Raw genomic sequence first — 11,800 nt, 5'->3', positions numbered from 1 at the left:
TAAGGCCACCCCACAGAGACGATCACCCCTCTCTGTTACCTGTGTTGCTCTCGCTATGTATCTTGGTGATATCTGTCTGCTAATATGTCTGTCTATAGTTTTCTGGTTAGATTTTATGTCGCTATTTCATTATACCTGATGATGATTGCTTGTGTTGCAATCGAAACGTCGTATTCTATTATTTAATTTAATTTATTATTTTATCTTTAGACGTGACTTAACCGAAAGAACCAAATAATAGTGGGATCTACGTCTACAGAACGTGAAGAACCAGTGGCATCTACATCTGCAGAACGTGAGGAACCAGTGGCAGCTACATCTGCAGAATATGAAGAACAACCAGTGGCATCTACGTCTACATGAGATTATACAACGATTAAAGCCATTCCCCGTGTTCAGTGTACACGCCGTACACCGCGTTAAGAACAAATCGACGAACGACCGTACCTCTGGAACCCAACTCGTTCGGAAATAGAGGAGTCCCTGTATCATCCGACGTCGTCGACGCGCGTGGTGACGTCGTCGACGCGCGTGGTGACGTCGTCGACGCGCGTGGTGACGTCGTCGACGCGCGTGGTGACGTCGTCGACGCGCGTGGTGACGTCGTCGACGCGCGTGGTGACGTCGTCGACGCGCGTGGTGACGTCGTCGACGCGCGTGGTGACGTCGTCGACGCGCGTGGTGACGTCGGCGCGCGCGCGGTGACCCACGTGGTCGCGGAGAGAGCCGGGGTCGTCACTCCACGTGGTTCTCCCCCCACCCTGCCCAGGCCATGCCGCTGCTGCTGCTGCCGCTGCTGCTGCCGCAGCTGAGATCGCTCGGCCACCGTCGCCTGCTGGGCGGCTGCGTGCAGAGGAAGCTGAGCGCGGTGTCCGCGGCGGAGGCGACGAACGACAGCGGCAAGAAGGTGAAGTGAGGCGTGCGTGCTCTTTGTGTTTTTGATGGGTCGTTATTAGACTCTGTCAGTGAGAGCAGCGTGCAGCACCCTCCCTTCCACCCACCCACCCCTGGAGAGAGTTCTCCCAGGGGAATGAGATGCGGGAAGGTCACGGACGGCACTGGGTGGAGATGGGGGAGGGGATGGTCTCGGGGGGTAAAAGACGACGCTGTGAAATCCGACAATTATGGAGGATTTTAAGCCGACATCGGGGAGTTCCTTGCATTCTACCCCCGCTAAAGATGTTTTGCTTCAAGTAATTCAAGCCTTTTAAAGAGAGAGAGAGACTGGAATAAAAACACAATTGGACGTTTCGGGCAATGACCCTTATCGCAGAGAGATAGAGCGAATAATAAGATTTTGGAGACTGCATATTTTACACCATGGGGTTAAAACCCCAAGACTTTTACGCCTTCGTCTTGATCAGGTGAGAGCCCAAGTGTCGCTTTACCACCCTGACATCAACCCCTGCCTCCTGTTGACAGCGCAAGGGTCTGGTGCTGGGCGTGTACGAGGCGGGGGAAGGCGACGCAGCGGGGCCCCTCTGCCTCTTCACCCCGGCCGGAGAAGCCTTCAGCAGCCGCGTGCCGGGCGGACTGACCCAGCTAATCCACAGGTGATGGGGGGTCGTTCCCTGTTCGATTGCCCGCTCACGACCGATATCAGCGGCGATTATCAGAACCGGTTCTCGGGCTCTCCCCTAGGTCGACTCGGCCTCAAATGAGTACCTGGGTGCGATGGCGGTCGGACGTGGTTGCTGGTCACTCCACCTCATCGTGTACCGTTCCGGTCTTCATCATAGGTGCTGCTCGCTAACAGCACCAACCCCCCTCCCCAGTCTGTTACAGGCTGCACGGGGGATCGTTGTCGTGTTGCACTTTTAGGATATCGTTGTTGGGATTCAGGGCTTAGGGGAAGAGAGAGGCTGGTGCGGTGCCTGGCGCGCTGCGCTGTGAACCCGGCGACGCGAATTTGATTCCTGGCCACGGCTAAGAACTGGTTCGTGGCCTCTCCACCCCACATTAACCCAAACCTGTACCGAGAAATGTGGTTAAGTCCACTCTCAAAAGCCTTCGTCAACAACGCGGCGTAGGAAGAAGGCCTCTTCTTGATCCGTTTTATGGTTTGAGAATGGATGGAACAGCCCTGGGTAGCCCTTTTAGCGAGCAGCAGAGGGCAGTGCAACAACACATTGAACTATTTAACACAATTTTTGTTGCTGGGTAGTAAGTGTTATTTCGTAATTGCTTATGCCTAAAAAGTATAGTAAGTGGCTATTATTCCCCAGAAACTTTGCTTTTGTGACCAGGATAGTGATAGTTTGAAATGTACCTATTTTTAATGAGAGAACTGGCGAATTTGTGTCTTTTCGTTCACATAGTCAGAAAACAACAACATATGAATCAAACTTAACATGTATTTATACTAAAGTAATACAAAAATGACTACAAAAGATTTAGAAGTGAGTAGTTTTTCGAGATTAACGATTATATTGTAAATCACTTTCACGAATCAGCCCCCATATGTAGTCTCCCACATCATGTTCTTGTTATACTGTCCTTGGTAGCGGCGTTCAAAGTCCAGTATATCCTGGTGGAAGTGCTCGCCTTGCTCCTCCGAGTACGCTCCCATGTTCTCCTTGAATTTATCAAGATGAGCATCAAGGATATGGACTTTGAGGGACACATCCTACAGTCCATTGTGCCATAATTCTTCACCAGAGTCTCAACCAGCTCCACGTAGATTTCGACCTTGTGATTGCCCAGGAAGCCACGAACCACTGCGACAAAGCTGTCCCAAGCCGCTTACTAGTGAGCTTCTTGGGGAATTCATTGCACTCCAGGATCTTCTTTATCTGTGGTCCGACGAAGACACCGGCTTTGACCTTGGCGTCAGACAGCTTAGGGAAGAAGTCTTGAAGGTACTTGAAGACTGCCGACTCCTTATCTACAGCTCTGACAAATTGTTTCATAAGGCCCAAATTTGATGTGCAGTGGTGGCATCAGCACCTTCCGGGGGTCCACCAGTGGCTCTCACTTGACGTTGTTCCTCCCCACAGAGAACTCGGTCCGCTGTGGCCAGTCCCGCCTGTGGTAGTGCACCTTGGTGTCTAAAGCTTTTGTAGTCATTTTTGTATTACTTTAGTATAAATACATGTTAATTTTGATTCATGTTGTTTTTTTCTGACTTTATGTGAATGAAAAGACAAATTCGCCTGTTTTCTCATTGCAAATAGGTACATTTCAAAATATCACTGTCCTGGTCACAAAAGCAAAGTTTGTGGGTAAAAATAGCAATTTTCTGTACTTTTGAGGCATAAGCCATTAGGAAATAACACTTACTACCCAGGAACAAAAAAAAGTGTTACACAGTGTTATTATTGTTTAACACGTAGGCTTAGATGGTGGTGGGTTAACGACACTTTTATATTTACGTGATCTAACCAAAGACACCTTTTATTATTGATCATTATTGTTCTATGCACCCACGGCAATGGTCCCCGCTACGGAGGCGCTCATCCAGCAGTGGATTTTCAAGTCGAGCTGTACAATATAAAGTACAGTACTCAGCAAATTTTGTCGGTTCAATGCCTGCCTTCACTTCGTGGGAAATGAAGGTCTGCAAATGACCGAGTGCGCTAATCTCCAGACCCTGTCTTGTTTGTTAACACTGCAATTGAGTGGAGGAGCTTTTCAAGTGGTAGGATTTCTAAGTCGTGAGCCAGATTCGGTGGCACCTTGTGGCGCTGTGTCTCAACATTATGGCCGTGTACACGTGATGCCTACCTGCGGGGCATAGAGGAGTGAACTCATTCTTATTTTGACAACGTAAAATAAATCGATAGCACTGCAGTGTGATGTTTTCTCAGCTGAGCTGTGGGCAGAATGACATATCTCTTTCAATTCATTAACAAAACTATAATTCTAATTTGCTTACATCCACTATCATGAATTATAATTTAAAAAATCCTTGCTTCGTTCTGAAGGTCTGGACCTGCTCTGAAGAAAGGCAAAAGCAGAATATTCCATGGTCTGCATGAGGTAACATTTTGGATATTGTATTCGAAAACATCTGTTTAACAATATATGTTTGTATTCTTATATCTGCCTTTCCTGGCTTTTCTGTTTGCACATAGTCACATAGTCACTTTAAGATGTTTTCTTGTTAATGTTTTTGTCTTTTTTTTGTTGCGGTTGCACCCGATTCAAGAGCCGAATGGCTCGCAGGGCTATACCTAATAAATGAAACTGAAAACTGAAAAACGATTGTACATTTAGAGTTAAATATATTCACTGTCCTAGACATACAACATTTGAGACGAGAAGACACAGCTGCAAAGTGTGCGTTGTATTCTCGCTGAACCCATCACCACCGTCTGCTGTGTTGTGCCATGATAGTTCTCCAGCGTCGTCATTGTGGGACTTGGAAAAAAATCTGCCCCGATAAACAAGTTGGAACAGTGGGATGAGCAGAAGGAAGCCATTCGTGCAGCTGCGGCAGGTAGGTCACGGCTAAGAACCGGTTCGTGGCCATGAAATATTCGTAGATGTGCAAAGCAAAGTTACGCGGAAGGTACTCGCGTATAACACGTAGGCTTTCGCGACCAGTAAATATTGTGGATTTACTCTCCAACACACCGGTGTGCTGTACTAGTAAGGAATTGGCATGTTTTGTTTTTGTGACAAACCTTACTAATTGGCTGTGTTGGGTGGCGACGGGTTTAATGACACATTAATATTTTTTCGCGATCTAACCAAAAAACCTTTATTATGGGTACTCGCGTATATAGAACTTGATGTCCGCAATTTTTTTTTAATTACCACGTTACATCACTAATTGGGGCCGTCGGTTGTCGCCCCATTTCAAGCAACATGTCTTTCACAGTGGTCATCGCTGCACTGTAAACCGGGCGAGTTCAATTTGCAGCTCTGGATAATATCAATGGCGAGTGATGTCTGAACTTGTCTCGTGAGCCCCCCCCCCCCTTCACCAATCTACACTGACCAACATGTTAAAATATGGTCACGGCAACTTCCGTGACCATCACAGCATGGGGGGGAGGCCTTCATCCAGGAGTGAATTGACAATAGGCTGTAAATTATGTAATTATTTAATTCACCTCACAGCTTGGTCTCTGAGTCACTCGAATTCAATCGAAACACCGTTTGTGTTGATTCCCTGCGTACCGATGCACTTGACTGCGGGTGCAGCTGGGTGCCGGCAGCTGCAGGAGCTGGAGGTCGCGGAGGTGGAGGTGGACCCGTGTGGAGATGCGCAGGCTGCCGCTGAAGGCTCGGTGCTCGCTCTCTTTCAATACGACGAGTTCAAAAAGAAGAAGAAAACGCGCGTCGCTGCCAAACTGCACGGACGGTGAGTGCGCGTGCTCGTACCCGACGCATGTGCCTTCTAACGCCTGCTTGCTCGTGTTTTGGCATAATTTATTTTGAATGCCTCGTACAAAATATGTTAGTCATTCTTGCCCCCAAAAAAATACAGATTTGGACGTTGTTTTTGGTAAGCTTTGTGGTAAGTTTCATAGTGATTGGTTTTAGGGATTTTGTATTTTTTACAAAAATGTGAACCTTCATCGGACGGATATGCAGACAGACGTAACATTTATTTGGCATAGCAATGGATGTCCAATCGGCTCACTATTTTTTGTACGTTCAACCACTCTATAGGAATAAAGAGTTACAAATAAATATATTATTTAGGAATTCATAATTTTCATGCATATTTTAAGCATTTCAGTTACCACGAGTCTACATGGCAGTGTTTTCTGTAATAATAACATGAAGGAGCTGACCTCAAGTGAAACAACTACTCTGCTCCTATACTGATGCAATGATTATTACCTGAACCATACTGATTGCCACATGCACCCGTTCTGCCATGAGCAGCGAGGGAGCAGCGGCGTGGGCCACAGGAGTGGTGTACGCGGAGGGGCAGAACTTAGCCCGTCGGCTTATGGAAGCTCCAGCCAACCACATGACACCCGCCATCTTCGGGCGCGTCATCCAGGAGCAGCTGTCCTCCCTAAGTACCGTGGAGGTGCACGCGAGGCCGCGCGCGTGGATCGAGGAGCAGCAGATGGGCGCCTTCCTGAGCGTGACGCGGGGCTCCGAGGAGCCGCCCCTGTTCCTTGAGCTGCACTACCACGGGGCCTCTGCGGGGGGTGGTGGTGCGCCATCACCCGTTGTATATGTGGGCAAGGGCGTCACGTTTGACAGGTTGGCCAAATCCTGGCAAACGCGGTGGAAGCGTGTTTCCAGAAACGTATTCCTTAAAATTTTATTGGAAACATTGTCAGGAAACTTTGTTAAGACGAAAGAGCATCGTCACATTATTTATGACTCATGGTCAGAGTCTCTCCTGATTGGCCAAAGCCAACAATATTTTTTGAAAATGATTCTCTCAGTAGAACCCAATTCTGCTGTGCTTGCGTTTTCTGGATTGTAAAATGCACGAGGAAATGTTTGTATGCAATGACATTTCAGCGTGTTTGCTGGGTCTTACAGTCGAGGTGTAAGTGTGAAAATATAATTGGATGATTTATAAGCAGGGATCCATTTATATGATGCAATTCTGCGTAAAGAGACTAAAAGTGCACCTTGATTGACTTATTTATACAACACATTGTTTCACAGGGTAAAACGTAAAAACAGAGGAATCTAAAACGCTGGATTAACATGAATTCATTTTAAATCAAAACAGATTGTACAAATTGTGTTGGTCTTTGTCCTTCAACTGCAACATTTATTGGTATAAAGTGTTTGGCTTGACGCAGTAATTGCTTTACTTAAAGGTGGCAGGAATAATACTTGACAGTGATGCGTATTTCTTCTGCCTGTAACTTTACGACAGTGGTGGCATCTCACTGAAGCCTTCCTCCGGCATGGATGCCATGAGGGCGGACATGGGTGGTGCGGCGACCGTTTGCTCAGCCATTGCCACAGCTGCCAAACTGCAACTGCCAATTCACATAATCGGTATTAACCTCACCCTCAGCTACACGTAACTATCCATTATGCTTTGCTCTAAAGCCAAGGTTAAATGCTGCAACTTTTCTGCACATTACTTTGTTGCATTCTTCAATTATTGAGCCATGTCATGTTAAACTATTCGTCTTTGTTTCTTGGTTTTGGCAACACAGTTTCGTGTTACCAAGCCATTAGATTTAATAACGGCTGATGTCTATGATTGTTGTTCAAGTATATGTGAGAGGCCTGACCCCTGCCCTCACCCCTTGCCTGGGCAGCTCAGCCTAGGGCATCGGGCAGGGAATCTAGGCAAGAAAAGCCACTGGGTTGGCTTACAAAAAAAAATGACCAGGCATTTTATAGAAATAAATAAGGCAATAACATAAAAATGTAAGAAATGTGTTTTCTCGTGTGCTATATACATTCACAAATATTGGACCAGTATTATTTTAAAATCTTCATGCCCCTATATGCATAATTCAGCCATATTGAACCAGGTTGCCAGGAGGACCATGTGACCAAAGCCAGCCAATCAGTGCTTGTTTTGCGTGTGCAGCAACAACACCACATTTCATTTTTTGAGTTTGAATAAATTAGAAAGTTTCACAAAAATATGATTTTTTTAACTCATAGATGCCTTTTTAAAGGAGCCACACGGACATTGTTTTGGGAAGAATATTGCTCGACTTTCACTGTTTATCTTTAGAGCTACTTACAAATGTTGCTGCAAATAGAAAATAAACTGTCTCATTCATCCTTACGATGCTCAACTCTTGCATGCACCATTGTGGGTGGCGTTCCTTTCTGCTGTACCCAAGGGTTGATTGGGTTAATTGTTTGGCAGGTTTGGTGCCGCTGTGTGAGAACATGCCAAGTGGAAAGGCCACGAAACCCGGAGATGTTGTCGTGGCGAAAAATGGCAAGACCATTCAGGTCGGAGCTTTAACTTAGTCTTCTGTTGTGCAGAGTTTCAGCAGGTTGGCTGCTTATTCAATATTAGCAATTGATTGATAGTGTTGAACACGGTGCATTGGCTTTTCATTTTTTTTACATTGCAGGTTGACAACACGGATGCAGAGGGACGTTTGATATTGGCGGACGCACTGTGCTACGCGGATACGTTCCAGCCACGGGCAGTGCTGGATGCGGCCACACTTACCGGTACACAGCTCACCTCTGATGCCTGGTCAACCACACCTCATGAACGTCTGTGGCCACAGAGACAGGTTTGATAAGTGTTTTTCCAATTTAGTCTTGTATATTTGGCAGTCGGGCAGTGTTGCTGAACTGCTGAGTGTTCAGGTCATTAGTTTAGAAATTAGGAGTTAGAGTGGAGCTGACTGTTCATGTTTTGCAACAGAAAATTTAAGCCATTGTAGATAAAATAAATCTTTCTTTTTATTCAGGGAAATTTCAGAGGTTGGGACAATGCATCCTCTTAATTTTATTAAATAGTTTATTATTTGTTTGATTAGTAACTAAACTTTAAGGCTGGATTGAGATTGTTCAGTTTCAGTTTTTTTTGCCCGGTTTCTTGACCAATTGCTTTTTCAGTTGTCTTTTTGCTATAACATTCTCTGGGATGCTCTACATGAACAGAGTTATTTAAGAACGAATTATATTGTATTACATTTTGTATGCAAGTAGGCATATGGACACAAAGTGCGCCTAGCTTGGCACAAACACTTTGGTGACATCACCACCGCTACTCAGTGGTGAATGATGGTGGTGGCGTGCGACTTTGTTCTCTGCGCAGGAGCAATGAGCGTTGCATTAGGTTCTGCAGCAACCGGTGTCTTCACCAACTCGGACTGGCTGTGGGCACACTTGATGGAGGTAAGGATCCAGCAGCTTCATGAGTAAATACAAGCAAAGATGGGGGTCAAGGGGTGTGTGCAGGGGAAATACCACTGACGCGTGTACACCTCCCTATGGCTTCTGCTAGCTCCTACAGCTTCCAGAGTCAACGCGTGACCTCCCAAAGTCTGTGCTTGCTTGCACTATGCCCCCACCATGTGGCTTTAGGACTTCTTCTTGGTCACCGATCTCGGGGGGTGCCACTCTGATTCCTCTCGCTAACCTGGCCTCTTCCACCCTGCTGCACACGTATCCCATCCATTGCAACCATCTCCTCTAAATTCCATCTGCAATGCTCTCTTGTTACAATATATTCATGTTTTCTAAGTTGCCTATCATTCCACGGAATTCCTCGCACCCCCCACGTGCATCTGTATTCAAAGGCTAGAGGCTTAATTTATTTTTTAAAGTGCCATTGATTGACCTCTAAAGTGAGATATTACTCTTGCTCCAATCACCTGTCTAACACTGAGGATGAATTCCCTATCAACGCAATTTTGTTCCATGAACTTTCTTTCATATTTCAGTGTAGTAAGGTTACTGGCTCATCTACTGAAAGAGAGGTTCATAATTCCACATCTGCTATAAATACTAAATAGTATGGTTGTAACAATATATATATCCATCGACTAATATTAACTCTTAAGGTTCTTTGGAGAACGCAAAACTGAACAAATGAGACTAATACCAATATGATGATAACAATTAGACGAAATATAATTCATTCTTGAATCAAATCGAAGCCCTGATTTGCGACAATTCTTTGAATAGTAGGCGTGTAATGATCCAGCTGTTTCTGTAGCAAATGTACTATTTATGCTGTCAGTACATGCATCAAATCTTTTTTGTGAAACCATTATTTTAGATTTGTATAATTGATGTAAACGGTTCACATGACTCCTATTCTTGAATTATGACCATGAATCCATCGAATCATGATGGGGGTGAATCGAATGAATCGGCCTACTATATAGGATGGTGTTTGGCAAGTATGGTATATTTGAACCGATGGCCACATCATACCCTCTGATTTTTCATAATGCTATCTTCATTGGAGAGGTATCTTGGCAATAGCCATTGACGCCTCTCACCACCTGCTGTCTGCGTGTGATGTGGAAATGCTTTGGCAGGCGAGTGTGCAGACGGGGGACCGCGTGTGGAGGATGCCTCTCTTCCAGCACTACACCAAACAAATCGCCGATTCGCAACTCGCTGACATCAACAACGTTGGCAAGTACAGTCGGTGAGAGCTCGCACACGCGTGCATGCGCGTGTGCATGCGTGCACCCCTCTTGTGTGTTTCATGGAGTGTGGACGCCTGCTCCGCAACCGGTACTGCAGGATTTGCAGATTGAGTTGCTACGGGTTGATCTGTAATTTTCTATCTATGTGACTTTACCGAAAGACCCAAAGAGTATAAATCATTGATTTATTATTCATGATGATAGGCCAATTCCATGCTTATATCGCATTAGGATATTAAAACAAAGGAGGCAGATGATACCAGACAAAAACATTACGAGACAGTGAGGCAGAACAAACCAGACAAAAGGTAGATTATTCAATCGAATCGCTACTCAGAATCATGACATTTCATTTAAATGCTTGTTTAGGGTGAATCGCCGATATGCCTGGTTTGTACTCGATCCTCGCGTCCACATACAAGGTGCTGCCGCCGTGGGTGTTTGTGCGAGCGCAGGGCCGGTGGCGCTTGCACGGCCGCTGCCTTCCTGCGGGAGTTCGTGACGGCCAAGCACTGGGCCCACCTGGACATCGCCGGTGTGATGGATAACAAGGACGAGGTGCCGTACCTGAGCAAGGGCATGGCGGGGCGTCCCACACGCACTCTGGTGGAGCTCGCCGCCCGACTCGCCCACCACACATCCAATTGAACACCCCCCACGGGGAGAGATCCGTCCACCAAATCTGACCAGGCTGGCCCGGGTTGCCTTCGATTCTGTTAAAAAGTGGTTGCATTAAAATATTGTCGACTAATTCATACTCGCGCGCCACCGATATACTGGACCAATTGAGGGCTTTTTTTGTCAGCCCTGCTCAGAAAAATATTAATTGCTTTCAAAATGTGTGTTTGTTTATGCGACTTTATAATGGCCAATATGTGTTTGAGGTCACAGCTGGAGAAGATGTTGACTGGTGTGAATATAAGTGGATGGATTGCATTTGGGGCAGTCTGTTGAGTGTAAACGCAAATTAAATTAAGTCCCTACAATGCCGTGCCACAAACTCTAGCCACCCGAGAGTCCCGGGTGGCTATTCAAAGCTATCAAGGAGGGGGAAGTGTGGGACACTGGTATCTGGAGATAAATGTGAGAAATTGTAGCATATTACATTCTCGTTTTCATCTGCGAGTTTGGCGAGTGTAATTTTTGTGTGCTGTTACAGAAATGACATAATAAATGTGCACTTGATTAATCCGAATTTCCTGAGTAGTAATTAAGGCAGGAAAGATGTGTGTGTGTGTGTGCTGCTTTTATGTTTGTGAGGCGGATTTATAAAACAATACACTTATTGTATATGTGATCATAACACTGCCTAAAAATGAATAGATATAAAAGGTGACATTTTGGCCAACGGCCCTTAATAGCACACGTCGATTGGTTTTGTCCCTGAAAATATTTAGTAATAATGATGAACAATAGTTTCTTGGAGCGCTTTACAGTTTATCTGGGTCTCAAACATTGGCAAGCTCGTCCCTGTGGGCACAATGTGGCACCTGGCCTGCAGTCAGACATTATGCTGCCAGTATTTGGTTGATCATCGCTATGTGTAATTCCAATTGAGTGATAAAAACGCTAACCTCTTCTGACACAATACCCCAAACTTTGGCAACTCTTCTCCAATGCTCTCATTCTAGCCTCATGCCCTCCCGCCTGTGCTGTGGTAAAACTAATTTTCAGACAGAAGAGCGTTGTCAGATTTTAAAATCCTTCCAGCAATATATTTCCTCTAATCGAATGAGTGCTTCTACACAAAGCTCTGAATGTCCACGTCTGAAGATCTTTTC

The 11,800-nt window shown here is 45.7% G+C and overlaps 1 protein-coding gene across 1 annotated transcript; it reads left to right on the top strand.

Annotated features, from left to right (window-relative positions):
- The first annotated feature begins 700 nt into the window (after positions 1-700).
- LAP3 (leucine aminopeptidase 3) lies at positions 701-11,213 on the top strand. The gene is made up of 12 exons (XM_078861606.1): positions 701-907; positions 1,423-1,553; positions 3,924-3,978; positions 4,336-4,438; positions 5,149-5,308; positions 5,839-6,168; positions 6,803-6,927; positions 7,763-7,851; positions 7,977-8,079; positions 8,675-8,754; positions 9,906-10,018; positions 10,475-11,213. Exons 1-12 carry the CDS (start codon positions 773-775, stop codon positions 10,665-10,667), a joined length of 1,617 nt encoding a protein of 538 aa, XP_078717732.1. The 5' UTR covers positions 701-772; the 3' UTR covers positions 10,668-11,213.
- Positions 11,214-11,800: the final 587 nt, after the last annotated feature.

The sequence above is a fragment of the Lampetra fluviatilis genome, chromosome 12 (genome assembly GCF_964198595.1).
Source record: "Lampetra fluviatilis chromosome 12, kcLamFluv1.1, whole genome shotgun sequence".
Taxonomy (NCBI): domain Eukaryota; kingdom Metazoa; phylum Chordata; class Hyperoartia; order Petromyzontiformes; family Petromyzontidae; genus Lampetra; species Lampetra fluviatilis.
The sequence above is the reverse complement of the archived record's forward strand: the minus strand, read 5'-3'. Positions and strand labels throughout refer to the sequence as shown.

Excerpts from the sequence above, each read along its gene's own strand:
- LAP3 (XM_078861606.1), top strand. The coding sequence starts at position 773 with ATGCCGCTGCTGCTGCTGCCGCTGCTGCTGCCGCAGCTGAGATCGCTC. Across the intron at positions 5,309-5,838 it reads GCTGCCAAACTGCACGGACG|CGAGGGAGCAGCGGCGTGGG; the intron begins GTGAGTGCGCGT and ends TGCCATGAGCAG. Across the intron at positions 8,080-8,674 it reads GGATGCGGCCACACTTACCG|GAGCAATGAGCGTTGCATTA; the intron begins GTACACAGCTCA and ends TTCTCTGCGCAG.